This window comes from Salvia miltiorrhiza, chromosome 7 (genome assembly GCF_028751815.1).
Source record: "Salvia miltiorrhiza cultivar Shanhuang (shh) chromosome 7, IMPLAD_Smil_shh, whole genome shotgun sequence".
NCBI lineage: Eukaryota > Viridiplantae > Streptophyta > Magnoliopsida > Lamiales > Lamiaceae > Salvia > Salvia miltiorrhiza.
In genome coordinates, this window is record NC_080393.1 from 47,713,737 (window position 1) to 47,731,335 (window position 17,599).

The 17,599-nt window shown below is 36.9% G+C and overlaps 1 protein-coding gene and 1 long non-coding RNA gene across 2 annotated transcripts; both read right to left on the reverse strand.

Moving 5' to 3' along the window:
- Positions 1-5,845: 5,845 nt before the first annotated feature.
- Positions 5,846-6,341, reverse strand: LOC130992748 (uncharacterized). The gene is made up of 3 exons (XR_009091380.1): positions 6,190-6,341; positions 6,024-6,086; positions 5,846-5,930 (listed from the first exon to the last, which is right to left on the reverse strand). It is a non-coding gene; the product is annotated as an uncharacterized LOC130992748 (long non-coding RNA).
- A 5,052-nt stretch (positions 6,342-11,393) lies between these two features.
- Positions 11,394-12,116, reverse strand: LOC130994311 (protein FAR1-RELATED SEQUENCE 5-like). Its single transcript, XM_057919356.1, has one exon. It carries the CDS (start codon positions 12,114-12,116, stop codon positions 11,394-11,396), a length of 723 nt encoding a protein of 240 aa, XP_057775339.1.
- Positions 12,117-17,599: the final 5,483 nt, after the last annotated feature.

Genomic DNA, 17,599 nt, shown 5'->3' on the forward strand with positions numbered 1-17,599 from the left:
ATGAACGTACTGCTTGGATTAGTCGCCACGTCTGATCACTTGCGTGAACATTGTTGGTTTCTTCGTCGTGCACCACCATATACGTATCCAGCAGCGTCGAGAAGTTAGTGTAACGGCTTTGCCATTGATTAACCTTTGCCACGTACGCATCAAAAGGGATGATAATGCGGTAATTGCGTTCCATGTCGCGAGCAATCCTTTCGAGGCAGCGACGGTTGCCGGCTTCGTCGCCATAAACCCACAATCCTCTCTCCTTTTCGTCTGCGATGTCGCCCAAGATGGTATTCTCTATGTGCAATAGCCATGGGAAGCTGTAGAAGGCGGCATCTTGATTTATTCCTTGAATAGGTGGTGGTGGTAGATCCATGGATGATGTTTATTCGGTATGTATAATAAACTTGTAACCGTTAGTCGCTGCAATAAATTGAACGCACCGATCTATTTATAGGGAATCTACAAACACAGACACGTATGAGTTGTCCCTCAACAATATAATACTTTATAAGGGATGACTATTGATGTACAGATATATATGCCGAATGTGGACAAATATTGGTTCACATGCAAGCTCAAAAGAATTGCAGGCCTATGGGGCCTAATTACCGGGAATCTATGTATATACATTGAAACACATTATCATTTTATCTGCCGATTTTTTATGCCTTACTTGTAATAAAGTGAAGGCCAGCTAGTATGCAGCATAGAAAGATGCAACCGATGAAGTAAGTTTAGGCAAAATTTTGTCGGCAAGTAATTGAGGCACACACTTCAGCCTTTAATTTTTGGTTCGGCAAGTTTTTAAGCTATTTGTATCAGTATTAAGCAATTTATTTTAATCATTCATATTAAAATTCATCCATATCCATGTAAGTATAATCAAATTGTTTTGGCCATTAGTTTGGGCAACAACTATAGACGATGGATATCCATTCTCTTCCAATGGATTCAAATTTGTATTTCGGTATTTTCATTGAATGAGTTAAGTTCTTGATTATTTGGCTTCTATGTTGTATGTAGTAATTTTTTAAAATCCATACGTCCAATTAATTATAAAGATCCTATATATGCAATCTGTTGGATCATTGTATCTTTACAAAATACTATATTGCATAGATACACAAAATACGACATAAACATTATATAGAAACAAAATACATACATAAACATTATACTACATAAACTAAATACTACATAAACATTATACTACATAAACATTATACTACGGACACAAAATACTACATAAACATTAGCCAACATAAACATTAGACCTTGATTGGAAATCATACACAAAATAGCTCACACACTTACACAATAAACCATATCTATTCAATACGCATCGAACGTCGATTGCACCTAAAACCATGGGGTTGTTGGTGGATATTCCAGAGAACCGATAGACGACGGAGAGTCTAAAGACTCAGGCGAACCATACGAATCTGACTGCGTATCATACATAGGTGGAAAAAAGATGTATTTCATGTAAACCCAATTAACTTCCCCCTCATTGTAGTAGCACATTAGCTCCGGTCTTCCCTGAAAAAAATATAAATTTATTGAGTTGGACGTTACTGACAATATACATACTATATTAGTTGCTTGTGTACAAGATCTTATGGCTTGGATTTGTTGCCACGTATGCTGACTTGCATTAACCGTGTTGTTTGATGGTTCGTAGTCCACCCAGTAAACTTCGAGAAGCAACTTGAAGTTATCATAACGAGTCTTCCACTCGTGCAACTTGGCCACGTAGTCTTCCAAAGGGATGAAAACTGCATGCACGCTTTGCACGCTGTCTTTAATACGTTCGAGACAGCGGCGGTTTCCAGCGTCGTCGTCATAAATCCACGATCCTTTTCATGGGCGATGTCGTGCAACACCATGGTCTCAATGCGCCTTTCCCACGGCGATACGTAAAAGATGTCATCCTGATTGATTGGTACAAGGGGTAGTGGTGGAACCATGGATGCTTCTTATTCAGAGTATGAGAATATAGAAATATGAGGCGTTGCCGAAAATTGAACTCACCCACTTATCTATTTATAGGGGATTTCCAAAAACATACACGTATAGATTCTTTTAAGAACATTATACTTGATAAACCATGGCACTATTTGTAGTGATATACGTGCCAAAAGTGATAGAATTTTTGTTGCCGATATATGTGCCAAAAGTGATAGAATTTTGATTGCCGATATATGTGCCGACAGTCAGGTGTACAGATACAACCTCGAAAGCTTCCCATCACATATAGGCCTCTGGTCATATTTTGTTGTATTAAAACACTGTTATCATGTGACTTGCCGATATTTGTGCCGAAGAATTAAATTGACCAAATGCCAGCTAGCATGCATAGTTCAAAATATGCCAAATCTGCCGAACTTTATCAGCATACTCATAATTGTATATATATGAGTTTTGGTTATGCTCATTTATTTAATCCAATGTATCATTTAACGACATTATTCTATATTTAATCTTCGTATTTAATTTTCATGTATATTTTATGTTATCTTCAATATAAAATATATATCCACACGGGTTAAAACATAAATTACAATATATATTAGAAATAACATTAAGCATGCCGATAAATTTGTACAAATCCCAACATTCAACAACTTTTGGCTACTAACCGATATTTCCATAGAAAAACAAACAACATCAACTTTTCAATGAGAGGACTGCCTCTCTTAACATTAATAACTAATAATATTCCCATTCATATTAAGTCCCGTCTACGTATCTTCAGCTTCGGCCGAGGATTCATTTCCATGTGAAATCGATGGGGTCGATGGTGGCGAGGCCTCGAATATGCTTTTAAGGAGAGGCCAATCACTTTCTCCTTCGTCATAGTAGTATAGCATAAATGGTTTATCCTGAGATGAAAATTTAACGCCAATAAACATTACACAAGTTTGATTATTCACATAAAGATTAAAATCCATTGAAGACATACCGCTTGTATATCACGCCATGTACTTTCGGTTGCAAGCACTTTGTTATTGACTCTGTCGTACAGTGTAGGATACAAAGACAAAAGTATAGAGAAATTTTTATAACGACGTTCCCATTCATACAACTTTCGCTCATACTCCTCCAACGATATGAGAGGCTGATATCCTGCGTCCCTAATCGTCTTAATGTATTCAAGGCATTGACGATTGGTCTCCACGTCGCCAAAAACCCACGCGCCACGGGCTCGCTCCCAATGAAGCTCACACAAAACGGATGTCTCGAGCTGTCTCGACCATGGTGGAATGTAGAATACGGCGTCTTGGCTAATTCGTCTAAAAGGAGGCGGAGGAACCATCGCAGTTATGCAGTTGTCGACCCTACAAACTATATTATGTGTTGACAAAAATGGAAATTATTTGCTTCTCTATTTATAGGTAAGCGAATAATAGTTGAAGTGGTCAAAACTCGTGCAAACTCTCAGCTTGATTTGCGCGTGCAGTGTTTTTCATATCATATCTACTAGAATTTAAGTCCAAAAACTGATAAGTCTTTTATTTACTGTTGGGGCGTTCAACATTCGTATTTATTTATTGCGAGCATTAACATTTTTATTTATTTATTATGGAAATACTACACTTAATGATAAATATATAATATTTCGTGACAGCCATGCAGTTGCCTTGAATTTCGGCCGAAATTCAAGGCACGCCACTGTCAGTGTGTACATGCATACTTCAAATCATCTGAAATTGCCAATGAGAAAGTGATAAGATGTTGCATGATTGTGGTGAATAAAAAAATTATTCATACGATTTCATTGGAACCATAAACGTCTAGAGTTACATACACAGTAGAGAATATTATTAAACACTAGAACCATCGTCCGATCCGGCGTACGAACCAATATATTCATAAGACCCATAACCACTGTCCGTATTACTGTAAGACCCATTAGTAGGTGCCGCACCATCATACGAGCCGTAGCCACTAATTTGCGTATGATCGAATGACGCATTACCAGTACTGACGCCTACAGCGTGGTCCACCGGAGCGCTTGTAACTTCTTCGGATGAGGTACTCGAGCTTAAAATCAAGTTGGTTCTACCAGGCGGCGAATGGCTCGCAGAGTTGATTTCACGACATGAGAACAAACGCTTCAACAGTTTGAAGTTTAACTCCCCTTCAATAATGTAGCGACAATATTTTGGGTAAACCTACAACATGGTTTATAGCCGACAAATATAATACGTAACATGATATAATACCATAATATATGGAATAGAAGTAAATGGTAAAACCTGGCAATACAGTTCCCAATTGAAGTCACTTGCGATGACTTTGTTCGTACGCTCACAGTATTGAACTCCACCTTTGTGAATAAGGTTATGGAAATCAAAGTAACGCGCCTCCCACTCTAAGACTTTTTCCGTATATTGATCCAAAGTGATGTTGATATTCCATGGAAAGACAAGCTTGAACTCTCGCAAGAGCATGTTCGTTGTACTCAGGGTACCCGTTTGCCCATTTCCCAGCGTTTCTGGCCGCATTGAGATTTTTTAACACTAATGTTTCAACTGCACGAGACCATGGAGCCACATAGAAACAACAATCTTGATCAATTGGTTGTGGAGCCATTGTGTAAACATTCAAAATGCATGCTTGTTTGTTTTTTTTTTTTGGGCTGGAGTCCATAAAAAAGAGGTATATTTGTACCAGACATTTAATGCAATACTACAGTTGACTACATGCAGAGCTCTTACCATCTTGTTACTGAAAAAGGCATAGGGCTGCAGCCGCAGGGTTATTGTTTGTTTTTTAGCGTAGCCTAGACTTTTCTTAACATTTGGGTCAAACTGCAATAGTGTCTTCAAAAGTAAAAGCTGAATTGTGTCATCGAAATTTGTCGCCTAATAATTTTGCCAGTGATAATGGTCAATTTGACAAGACGACACTGCAAAGTGGTAGTAAAAGAAAAAAAATTTGGTAAGGCAACATTCTAAAAATTTCAAGACTTCGGCAACGAAAGATTTGTCAACCTCCGAAAATAGGCGCCTAATGAAAAAGTGACTTCGATGAAAGAATTGGACGAATGAAATTTATTCGGCAAATAATGAAAGTGTTAAGCGCTAGTAGGTAGACCTATCAAAAATATAAAACATCGGCAAAATAAAAATATAGATCAAATAAAACACCAAAAAGAGGGAATATTCGACATCTGCCGAAACTATTCGCCGAACAAGGAACACACTTCGCCGAAAAAACTGCCGGAGTTTTTATGTTTTCAGCATCTATAAAAAGCATTACCATCTTCATACTGAACAAGTAATAGGGCTGCAGTCGCAGCAGGCTATTGTTTGTTTTTTTGCTTAGCGTAGTCTTTTCTAAACATTTGGGTCAAAGTGCAATAGTGTATTCAAAAGTAATAGATGAGTAGTCTCATAAAAATTTGTCGCCTAATAATTTTGCCAGAGATAATGGTCAATTTGAAAAGACAACACTGCGAAATGGTAGGAAAAAAAAAATTGCTAAGCCAACATCCTCAAAATTTAGAGACTTCGGCAACGAAAGATTTGTCGACCTCCGAAAATAAGCGCCGAACGAAAAAGAGACTTCCGCGAACGAATTGGACGAATGAAATATTTTCGGCAAATAATGAAAGTCAACATTGGCAAAATAAAAATATAGATCAAATAAAACACCAAAACGACAGAATATTCGCCATCTGCCTAACCTATTCGCCGAACAATGAAGACACTTCGCCGACAAAGCTGCCGGAGTTTAACTGTTTTCGGCAACAATAAAAAGCATTAAACAGAGCTTTAAATATATTCGCAATTTTTCCCCGAACATGTACCTTCTAATGATATGTACACTTATAATGATATGTACACTTATAGATTCAAAAACAAAAAAGTTCAAGGTATTTGCTATAAAACTCCTCAAATCCTTGAAAGACTAAAGTTCAAGTCCAAGTCCTGCATCAATACAAACCAAATTTTTTTTAATACATTACTAATAATTACAAAAAGAGAAAATAATTATACATCTAATACATAATCAGTTCAAACCTCATAGTCGTCATCCAGATTGGGTATTACTGGTTCTTCATTATCAATAATATTTACATATGTCTACAATTATGTGAAATGTAAATTAGACTCTCGAAATTAATCTACAATATACATAACTACAATTAACTAAAAAATTCAATATCAGAAAGTACAAGAAACATACCCTAGAATCAGCATGAATCCAACCAAAATTTTCATCCCAAGTATCATATGGGACATCATTATCATGAGAAGCCGATGGCATCGCGAAGGGTGCAGGGTTACTAACAACGTCGGAGTTGTGCAACTTACGTTTCTGAGATGGACGCCTTTGGCCACCTGTCAAAATACGATTGATGATATAAAGATGAGAATAATAGTGCAATATATTCTTACGACACAAAACATGTAAAATATATTTAACCCCACATGCTTTCTTGCGTGCTATTTGTTGATTAGCCTTGCCTTTAGAGTCGTCAGTTGGAGTGGGATTTACAGGTTCTTCACCAGAAATAATTTTCGCATATGCCTACAATTATACCAAATATAAATTAGGTAAAAAATTACACACAAAATATATAAGTAGTAATAAATAAGTACTTGAATATCACAAAGTATAGGAAAAATACCACAGAATCAGAATGAGTCCATGGAGAAGTAGGTGTGTCATTAGCATTAGCAGTACCCTGAGAACCACATGGCATATCAAACAATGTACAGTTCCTAACATTGTCCGACTGCTGCAACTTACGTTTCTGAGATGCACGAGTTTCACAACCTGTTACATACAATTGATTGTATAAAAATGAGTACGGAAGATGAGAATAATAGTACAATACTACAATATATTCTTCTACATCTATCCTGCTCGCTTGTTCAATACTTTTCGGCCAATGCCAAAAACTTTCGGACAACTCAACCTTGGGCAAATATTTCGGCGCGTGGGAAAAAAATTCGGCCAACGCGACAAATTTTTGGAAATTTTCTAAAATTGTTCGGCCTTTGCCAAAAAATTTTGGACAACTCACCTGCTTTCTTCTTCTGTATTTTCTCCTTGCCCTTGCCTTTAGATCTATCCCAGTGTCTTTCAATTCTTGAATTGGTTTCACCACGTGTCTTTGCCACTTTCGGATTTCGAAATGCAACACCTCCTTTCGGCAAGTTAGGCTTTTGTCTTGTCGACACATTCGAGGCTTCTTTCGAACCATAAACCTCCTCACGCAATGATGTTAGGCGGTTCATAATAAGCCCACGCTTATCACTATGCATTTTTGCATATTCGGCAAGCTCATATGTCGACCGCATCAAGTGATTCACTGTCACGGACCCTACTCGACTTAATTGAGGATAACTAAGCCGGGAAGCCGCGACGAAAGACACAGTTATCGACGGCGATAGAAAGGGATTTTCTGTCACGACCGAATTTAATTAAGGATAAATAAGCCAGGAAAACGTGACTAAGGACACGGTTATCGACGGCGATAAAAAGGGGGTGAACAAATAATAGAGGATCGAACTACAATTTGTTTAAAGGAGGGAAAATTTGTAATACACCTGATGTTTAGTCACAAGACTCGAACAGACTTGTAGGTTCAGATAAAACTGGCTTAACTGAAAGAACATAAAACCTAAGAGTACGCAGCGGAAAAACATAATCTGATTACATGTATGAAGACATGTATCCAAGAGTTCATTCATTAACTTGTGACAAAAGCTCCGCTCGTCACTTCATCTTCATCAGCCACTGCTCAACCTGCACATTTAGAAATATATGCAGGGCTGAGTACGAGAGTACTCAGTGGGCACGTATGCCTAAGTATAAAATACATGCTTCATAAAACTGTAAATTGTCATGCCATCATAAACAGTACAGCAAGGGAGTTTTCGTGAAAAAGGCCCAAGCTTACTAAATTCTTTCGTGATACTTAAAGCTCGTCTGCAGACTAAGTTCTCTTCGTAACCTATCATATCTGGAACTCTGTGCCGGAGAGGTGGCCACCTCTCACGGACACTTGACCGGCCAACCCGCTAGATGACTCACGGTCCCTCGTGTACACTAGTCAAGGCAGGATAGCTATCAACTGCTCAAGACCCGAATTCGATTACATCGTTGGCAAAGCCAAAGCAGATAGATATCATACTGAAATTGAAACATTTTATGGCAAGACAATACTTGAAATAACTTTAACTCAAAGATTTTGTCATGAAATAGCTTGCTTGAACGTAACATTTAAACTCATTTGATATATATGAAAGTAATGCCCACCTGATAAGCAAACCTTTGTCATAACTTAGTGACTCCTGACTAGCTCTTACTCTTGCGCTTAACCTTTAATGCGAGAACATAAGGTCAAACCTTAGCTCGAGGAAAATTCTCAAATAAATGAGAATGCGTATAATGAATATGCATGACTCATATTCCCTTTTTATTACTGAGATAATACTTAGGGAAACTTTATCTCTAGTCCTTGTTATTAAAAATAATTTAAACCAACTAGGTTTCGTCTTATGAAGTCAAGTGATTAACTATATTGATTCGTTCTCATTAGGGTGTTCTAAACTGCCACTTAAACATAATTCCCCCTTCGTGTAGGCAAAGGGAAAATGAATAAAACTCAAACACCCTAAGTTCTTATCTCTCTCTCTCTCTCTCTCGATCTGCTCTGTCTCTTCGCTCTCTGCTCTGGAAATCAGCTCTGGCTTCTAAGTCAGCTCTGGCTAAGTCAACTCTGGCCTCCGAAAGTCAGCTCTGGCGACTTAGCTCTGAAAGTCAGCTCTGGCCTCCGAAAGTCAGCTCTGGACGTTCGGCTCTGCTCTGGTCAGCTCTGCTCTGGCGTTTTCCAGCTCTGCTCTGGTATTCCAGCTCTGCTCTGGAATTCAAGCTCTGCTCTGGAATTCCCCAGCTCTGCTCTGGTATTCCAGCTCTGCTCTAGAATTCCAGCTCTGCTCTGGAATTCCCCAGCTCTGCTCTGGTATTTCCAGCTCTGCTCTGGAATTTCCAGCTCTGGTCGGGTATTTCCAGCTCTGCTCTGGAATTCCCCGGCTCTGCTCTGGTATTCCAGCTCTGCTCTGGAATTCCAGCTGCTCTGGAATTCCCCAGCTCTGCTCTGGTATTTCTGGGCAGAACGACGAGGACTTCCAGTATCCAAAACCAGAGTTCTTCGCCCTTTCTTGCCTCGATTCTCACTCGTACACCGGCCTAAATCTATACCTATGTGAGCATGCTGTGCTTGTTCAAGTTCATCTACGCTTAAAGCTAAAGTTCTCGTCGTTTAATCAAGGTTTCAAGCCGTGGGTTCTACTGAAAAAGTGACTTAACATGCTTCTCGTGTTCGTTCGTATCTCGAGCCTAAAACATGCTTTACGAGCGTGTGATTCATGCTTGAAAGGAGTGGCAACAGAGGTCGAGGGTTACCTTGATGTCGCGTGCTTTGGTCGGGTAAAAACGATGGTTTCTCCTCCGTATTTTCGATCGTCGAGGTGCAAGGCGTCGAGGGAGGTGAAGCTCTTGCTGTTGCTGCTAAATATTCAGAGTGCCGAACAAGAGGAAAGGAGTAGCACAAAGGGGTTGAAGGGGAGTTTATATAGGTGTTCGGCCGTTTGCACTTGAGTGCCTAGGGGGAGAGCATTGGCTAGTAGCCCTGCATTGCGTGGAGTAGGGAAGGCTTTTCAGCTGCTCGCCCAATGGAGGGGCTGCTGCTGCTGCCGTGCTGAGCTCGGCAGGCGTGGAGGTGGAGTGTGTCCTTTCGGCTTCTCGTCCAATGGAGGCTGCTGCCGTGGCTGCTCTGGTCTGGCGTGGAGTGTGGCGTGGCGTGGGAGAGGGGTGCAGCAGGCGGCCCTTCGGCTGCCCAGCCAATGGGCATAGCTGCAGCCTCCTTTTCCACTTTTTCCTTTCTCCATTTTTCCTTCTTTTCTTTACTTGTAGCGTTGGCAAGTGTTGGGATTGGGTGGCGTGAGTGGTGAAGTGATCTAATAAAAGATCTAAATAAAATCCTTCAGTGTTGGTCACTCTCAGTATTAAAAATACTGGTTTCGTGCTTGCTAACATCGATAATGCTAAATTAAATCCGTAGCTTCAATCCGTTCGTCATTCTAATACTTAAATTAAATCCGTAGATTTAATTAGCTTCAAAGTCGGAAATAATTCACGACTTAAGTAACAATGTGAAATAAACTCCATCTTGTTAAATATCCCAACTTAGCTAAGTTGGTCATAACTCGGAAAAAAATAATCATTCATCAACTCAAAGATTCTCATCGCGGTCTTAAACACGCGAAGATAAATAAATGCATACTTGCTAGTGTAGTGACTCTGTCTCCAAATACGAATTTCAGAAACATAGCTGAGAACATAAAGTGCTTCATGTACTGGCAGATAGACAACTAAACACGCAAAACTGAAATTAAATACTGATAAAAGAGCGGGTCGCTACATCCTACCCCTCTTAACAAAAATTTCGTCCCGAAATTTGCATATCTCTACTAACAAAAAAGCTTAGGGTTTTTCTTCATAGTTCAAGTCTGGGCTAAGGATCATCTCTTCTTAGTGGATCACATGCTTTGGATCGTGAACGTACTTCCTGAGTGGTGATACGTGAAAAACGTTGTGGACGTTTCCAAAACTTGGCGGAAGTAGCTTGCCGTAAAAGATCGATGAGGTTACTAAATAGTTATGGAAAATTGCCATGATGAGGACTTTTACATCAATATTCGAATCTGGATCTACTGATCTATCCAGGTACTACACGTGATGGTCTGGCGGTCTAGCAAAAATCATCACAAAAGAACTTAGTCACGTTACGTCCGGTGGACCAGCGTTTTAGTACTAGTCAAAACAACTAAGCCAACATAGGGGCATACAAACGCATCGGAACAATCATCGTTTCTGAAATACACAAATAACGTCCTACTAAAAACATACGAGGTGGTCTAAATGTATCACGTGCTTGACCCTTGGGTCGAGGCATTCGTGTCGGACTGATTTAATCTAGTGAATACTTGCTTGTCTTTGGGTCACAGAAAATCTACCAACAGTTAGTAGATCGCAATGATTCAAATCACAAATGGCAATTGGGCAAAGTGTTCCAATAATTTGCCAAACAATTGAAATGAATAACCATAGGATAGAAATGAATTGACTAAAAGGTCGAAACGAAATGACCTAATAGTCTGAACCCGTTTGGCTTTTCAGATGAAGGTTTTACATATATAGGTGTAGAGACCCATATATGACGACTACTGAGATTTTGGTCATGTGGACTGGCCAGGTCCGACACAACTACTTCTCAGTCACTCGGAAATACTTTTCCGAACTTGGTAACTCTTGTTCATTGGCTGCAAAAGATACTTTTGGTATAAAATCTCTACTTTCTCCTTAACATCTAAAACCTATCCTTGAGAATGTTTGGAAGATTCCGCTGTTTCGAAAAGACGACACGTGCAGCTAGCAAGCTCACTTGATCTATTGAATTTAACAAGCCTCGGGTTCCCACCAGAGTTACAAGAAGACACGGTGAATTCTATGTCATCAGAAGCATAACTTGATGGCCCTTTGATTAAATCAACGTTCATTGAATAACTAGCCTCATGCTCCAATTTTCGAAACACACTTCGTGTCAAGAATTTAGCTGCACTATTCAACAATTCATTGTTTTGCACAAATAACCATGGCATTCCTATACAGAGTGCATCCTCTTCAGCTTCTTTTCGCCGCCATTGAATTTGTACTTCTTCAAACTTAAGCACAAAATCATGTAATGATATGCTTGCACTACAAAGGTTCTTAATAACCTTGTTTGTTACCTCACTACGCGATGTTGCATGTAGGCCGGCACAAAATCGCTGATTTGTAAAGACAGAGGACCACCTCTTTTTCAACCCGTACATGGTATTAAACCATCTGTTCTCTTCAAGCCTGTATTCATCAATCATACACATCAACGTTACTTCAAATTCATCCTCGGTGTCACATCCATTCATACAATGAAACCAAGCTTTTTTGAAGAATGAATTCCCATTCAACTTCCCAAAATGCGATGGCGCGTTTTGGTTGATATGCCACTGACATAGACGATGACTAGCGCTCGGGAATACGGAATCAATTGCATTCATAAGCGATTGGCATTGATCCGTAAAAATTATGTCCGGTTGTTTCGAATGCATAGACTTCAAGAAAGTGGAAAGTAACCATTCGTAAGATCGGGTGGTTTCATCAGATAGGAAACCAATTTCAAATGATGGTTCACACCAACAAAAAGAACACAAACAAGCTTGTATCTGTTGGTCCGATACGTACTATCTACAGACAACACATCTCCGAAATAATCGTAGTCCAAAGAGTTGCGAGAGTCTCTGAAGAAAAAATTCATAAGTCGCCCTTCATCATCTACTTGAAAGTCAAAATAAAAGAATGCCTCACTATTCGACATCTTGCTGAAATATTGAATAAGGCTATTTGCATCACCGTTTTCCACTTTTGTCTTCATCTTTAAGCCATTAATGTGATTATAAGCATCCTTCCGTGTAAAACCACAATTTTGTGGCCCGCCTGACTCCTTCTCAATGAATGCACAAGCCCGAGAGATGCCAATGCCTGCTGAATTCATTGCTTCTATCAAAATTTTCTTACATTTAGACACAGAACGGGCCGACCGTAACAAATACGACTGGCCAGAGGGGAATAATTCATGATTGTGTTCTCTGTACCAAGAACTCACTTTCCATGGCTGATTACGTCTGCGTGACACCCTTAGCTTTGCCTTACACATGGTCTTTCGATCTTGCTTCTTGTAAGTAGCCATCTCTCTATCCAATGATGTCTTCGTTTCACTCCTACCATGGCAAGAGCAAAGAAATGTTTGGAAACTACATATTTTAGTATGATTAAAGTAACCTTTGTTATCTCTTGTCACACTAAACCCCTTCAGTCTTGCATACTCGCAATATAAAATATGAGCTGCTTCGGGATCATTCACAGATTTTCCAACCTCTAATACCATCTCAAGTACATCAATCCTATTAAGTAGATCGACAAAATTGGCACAATCATGCTCAACATGTTGCTCATCTTCAACATTTTCCTCAACTTCTTCAACGCTTTCATCCTTATCTCCGTCTCCAACATCTGAATTATCATCACAATCTTCGTTTCTATTTTCAACATTATTTTCATCAACAAATACTTCCTTCCTTGACGATACTTCATCTTCATCGCCAACATCATTAGTTGGATACTCGTTCAAATTAAAATCCATCATTAACCTATAATGACACAAAAATCATTCGCAATACGAACAAAAGTAATTCATATCACTATAACAAGGCAATCGCCGAAATAATTCAAAGGCTGCCGATACTTTTAAAAAAATTCATAAATAATTCATATATAGTTGCCGAAACATTATAAGAATTGCCGAAATAAATGGAAATTTGCCGACATATTTCAAATATTGCCGAATTAATCCAATAACTGACGAAATTTTTTAAAAATGCCGAAATAATTCAAAAGCTTTAAATAAATGAGAAATCATATATCGGCAGGTTTCTCGGCATGATTATATATAACTATTAGAAAAAATTACGCATTTGAAAGAAAAAATCTGCCGAAATTATGAAAAACCCATGAAACATGCAACAAGATAAGAAAATCATCATGTTGAGTTTAAAAATAAAACTTACGAACATCATATTATAATAATCATGAATAACAATGTACGAATCTAATTAACAAAACATAAAATCAGCAACAACAGCCGACAAAAATGGAAAATAAAAAATGAAACTTCAAACGTGGATTAAGAACACAAAAATTCGCGGTCCTTACAAATCATACAACAACCTCACGATTTAAATTCCAAACTTCGAGCTTACGGAGCTTGCGATTTAATTTTGATATGAAAACAATGAAGAGTTTCAAAATGAGCTGATAGATTCGTAGAAAAGAAAAGTAGTCCAAGAGTCGCCTAAATATATCAATAAAAAAGTTTCATTCCAAAAAGGGCGGCAAAAATACAAAATTCTAGGTTGGGCGGAGGTTTTGCCAGCATAAGTTGCCCAATTCTGATGCCGAATTATAACGTGCCCCGAGAACGTAATGATGACTTCACGGAAGGAGTTAACAGCGTTAACTCAACTCTACAAAAGAAAATTCAAAATTCATAAATAGGATAAGGACACGTGTCGACAATCAAATATGAGGGTGCCGGGCACCTATGTGCACCTCTTTCTCTCTCTTTAAAACAGTAATTGTTGTCTTCTCCGGCAGAAATTCTTCTCCCTCATTTCTCCTTCGGCTCAACATCAGGACCTGTGCCAAGCTGCCGCAGTCAGGTGCCAACAACCGTCTCCTCTCTCCCCTTTGTTGTCAACAGCACTGGCGAAGGGAAGGACAGCGCCCACCACCTGCAACTCTGCCTCGTCTCCTCGCCGACGCAGCACAGCAGATCGCCACTTCCTCACTGATGCAGCGCAACACAGTAGGTCGGTCGGTTCAAAAAACCAACCGAAACTGATCGATTTTTGCTGGTTCGGTTCAGATCGATTTTTTCATATACGTCGATTGGTTCGATTTGTACATTTTTCCCCTCGGTTCGGTTTCGATTTGTTAAAATGTGCGTCGGTCGGTTCGGTTATGAACCGATGTACACCCCTAGGGACAACGACGAGAGAGAGACGAGCAAAATCATATGGCAGGGGCACAACCAAGAAGAGATCATAGATGAGCGGGAGCCATGGGGCCGACACGGGTGAGGGATTAGGTTGGGGGAAAGAGGGGGGGTCTAAAAGGGAAAGCCGAAAGAAAAAGAATAAAAATTAGAAAATTATAAATTACATTTTCAAATTTAAAAATTTGAAAATTTATTAAAAATGAATTTAATTACTTAATTAAATGTACCCAATATATTCCCTATTCCACTAGCCCCACTAACATACCCCAACTCGATTATCGGGTACCCTATACATGATAGAGTGTCGTGTAACATATACCCTATTAAACAGCCCTAACCCTAAGCGCCTATACATGATAGAGTGCCGTGTAACATATACCCTATTAAACAGCCCTAACCCTAAGCGCAAAAACTTGGGTGAGGTCAACCTCACCCTATGAGACGGGTTTGACCCGTTTGACCCGACCCGCGAGCTTTAATATACATAATCGAGTTTTTAACAAATCAATATAAACGTCTGAGTTGGTGCAGTGGTAATAGTCACTTACCTAACCTTTCTCATGTCCTAAAGGTACAGGGTTTGAATCCCTTTACACCCCTATTTTATTTTTCTTCTTCTTTTCCCTTTCTTTTTTATTATATTTTTCTTCTTCTTTTCCCTTTCTTTTTTACGTTTTTTGGGTTTTTGTTTCCTTTTTTCTTCTATTTGTTTTTACTTTTTTTGTCTTCCTGTTTTCATTATTTTTTTTTGTGTGTATATATATATATATATATATATATATATATATATATATATATTTTTTTTCAGTATTGTTTTTTTAGCATTTCTTTTTAGTGCTTTTCTTTAGCCTTGTTTTTAATTTTATTGTTTTTCTTTTGTGTTGTTTTTCTTTTGCATTTTTTATATATTTTTGTGAAAAATATAATAATTTTAAAATATTACATTTCTTCGTAACAATAATTACTTTTTCTAACGACAATAATTACTTGAGCAAATAACTAAAAGTATAAGTTCTAGTGAGTGAATATAACAATTATTGTGAATTTTTCTAAATTATTGATGTGAAGAAAAGTAATTTTATTTTCACTAGCTAGAATTTTTAAACTTAGCTATTCGGTCAAGTAATTATTGTCGTCATAAAAAATAATTATTATTACAATGAAATGTAATGTTTCTAAATTATTACATTTGTTAATATTATTGTTACTTTTATTTTTGTGAATTTATACTTTTAGTTATTTGATAAAATAATTATTATTGTAAGAAAATGCAATTATTAATATATATAAAAGTAATGTTATTTTTACTCGTTATAATTTGTAATTTTGTATATTCGGTCAAGTAATTATTGTCGTAAGAAAAAGTAAATATTGATGATAAAAAATAGCATTTAAAAAATGTTACATTTATTCATGTCGATAATTTTTTTTTTTCATTATAATAACAATAGTTATTTTGAATAACGTAGAAATAAATAATAGAATGGCGAAAAAATAATCAATAAATTATTCAAGTAATCATTGTCGCAAAGAAAAGTAACTATTGATATGAAGAAATGTAATTTTCCTAAATTATTAGATAAAAAAGGTAATGTTTCGAAAACATTACTTTTCTTCATGTTGATTATTACTTTTTATCACAACAATATTTACTTTGGTTTGAAATAATGTAGAAATAAATAATTTTATTTATTTGGTGAAATAATTATTTTCTTGAAAAATAATATTATTTTTATTCGCGAGAACTTGTACTTTTAAATATTTTGACAAGTAATTAAGCATTGTCATAAGAAAAAGTAATTATTGATATGTATAATACTTTAAATTGAATAAAGGTAAATACTTATATTAGCATAAATATACATTTGTGAGAACAAATGTATATTTTATGGTTATTAAAAATAAATATTCATATTTTTTTTTGATCGGGAAAAATAAATATTCATATTATGATTTAGTGTTCAGGGTTTCGAGTTTAGGAAATATAATACTTTATATTGAATGAAAGTAGATATTTATATTAACATAAGTATACATTTGTTAGCACAAATGTATATCTTATGCGATTAAAAGTAAATATTCTTATTAGAGTTTAGGATTTAGTGTTCAAGGTTTAGTGTTCAAGGTTTATGGTTTAGTGTTCAAGGTTTAAGGTTTAGAAAATATAATATTTTATATCAAACGAAGATAAATATTTATATTAACATAAGTATATATTTGTGCCAATAAATGTATATTTTGTATTTATTTAGGGTTTAGTATTCAAGGTTTAGTGTTTAGTATTCACTATTTAGGGTTTAGTATTCAGTGTTTAGGTAATTACAAAATATAGAATGACATGAAATACTTATTTACGGTTTAGTATTCAAGGTTTAGGGTTTAGTATTCAGTGTTTAGGTAATTACAAAATATAGAATGACAGGAAATACTTATAAAAACATAAGTATACATTTGTACAAAGAAATGTATATACTAGCCTAAATAAAAGTAAATATTTTCGTTAGGGTTTAGCATTTCAGGGTTAGGGTTTATTATTCATTATTTACGGTTTAGTATTCAAGGTTTAGCTTTTAGTATTCACTATTTAGGGTTTAGTATTCAGCGTTCAGGTAATTACAAAATATAGAATGACAGGAAATACTTATAGAAACATAAGTATACATTTGTACAAAGAAATGTATATGTTAGACTACATAAAAGTAAATATTTTCATTAGGGTTTAGCATTCAAGGATTAGGGTTTAGTATTCATTATTTAGGGTTTAGTATTTAGTGTTCAGGTAATTACAAAATATAGAATGACGAGAAATACTTATATAAACATAAGTATACATTTGTACAAAGAAATGTATATACTAGCCTAAATAAAAGTAAATATTTCTGTTAGGGTTTAGTATTCAAGGGTTAGGGTTTACTATTCATTATTTAG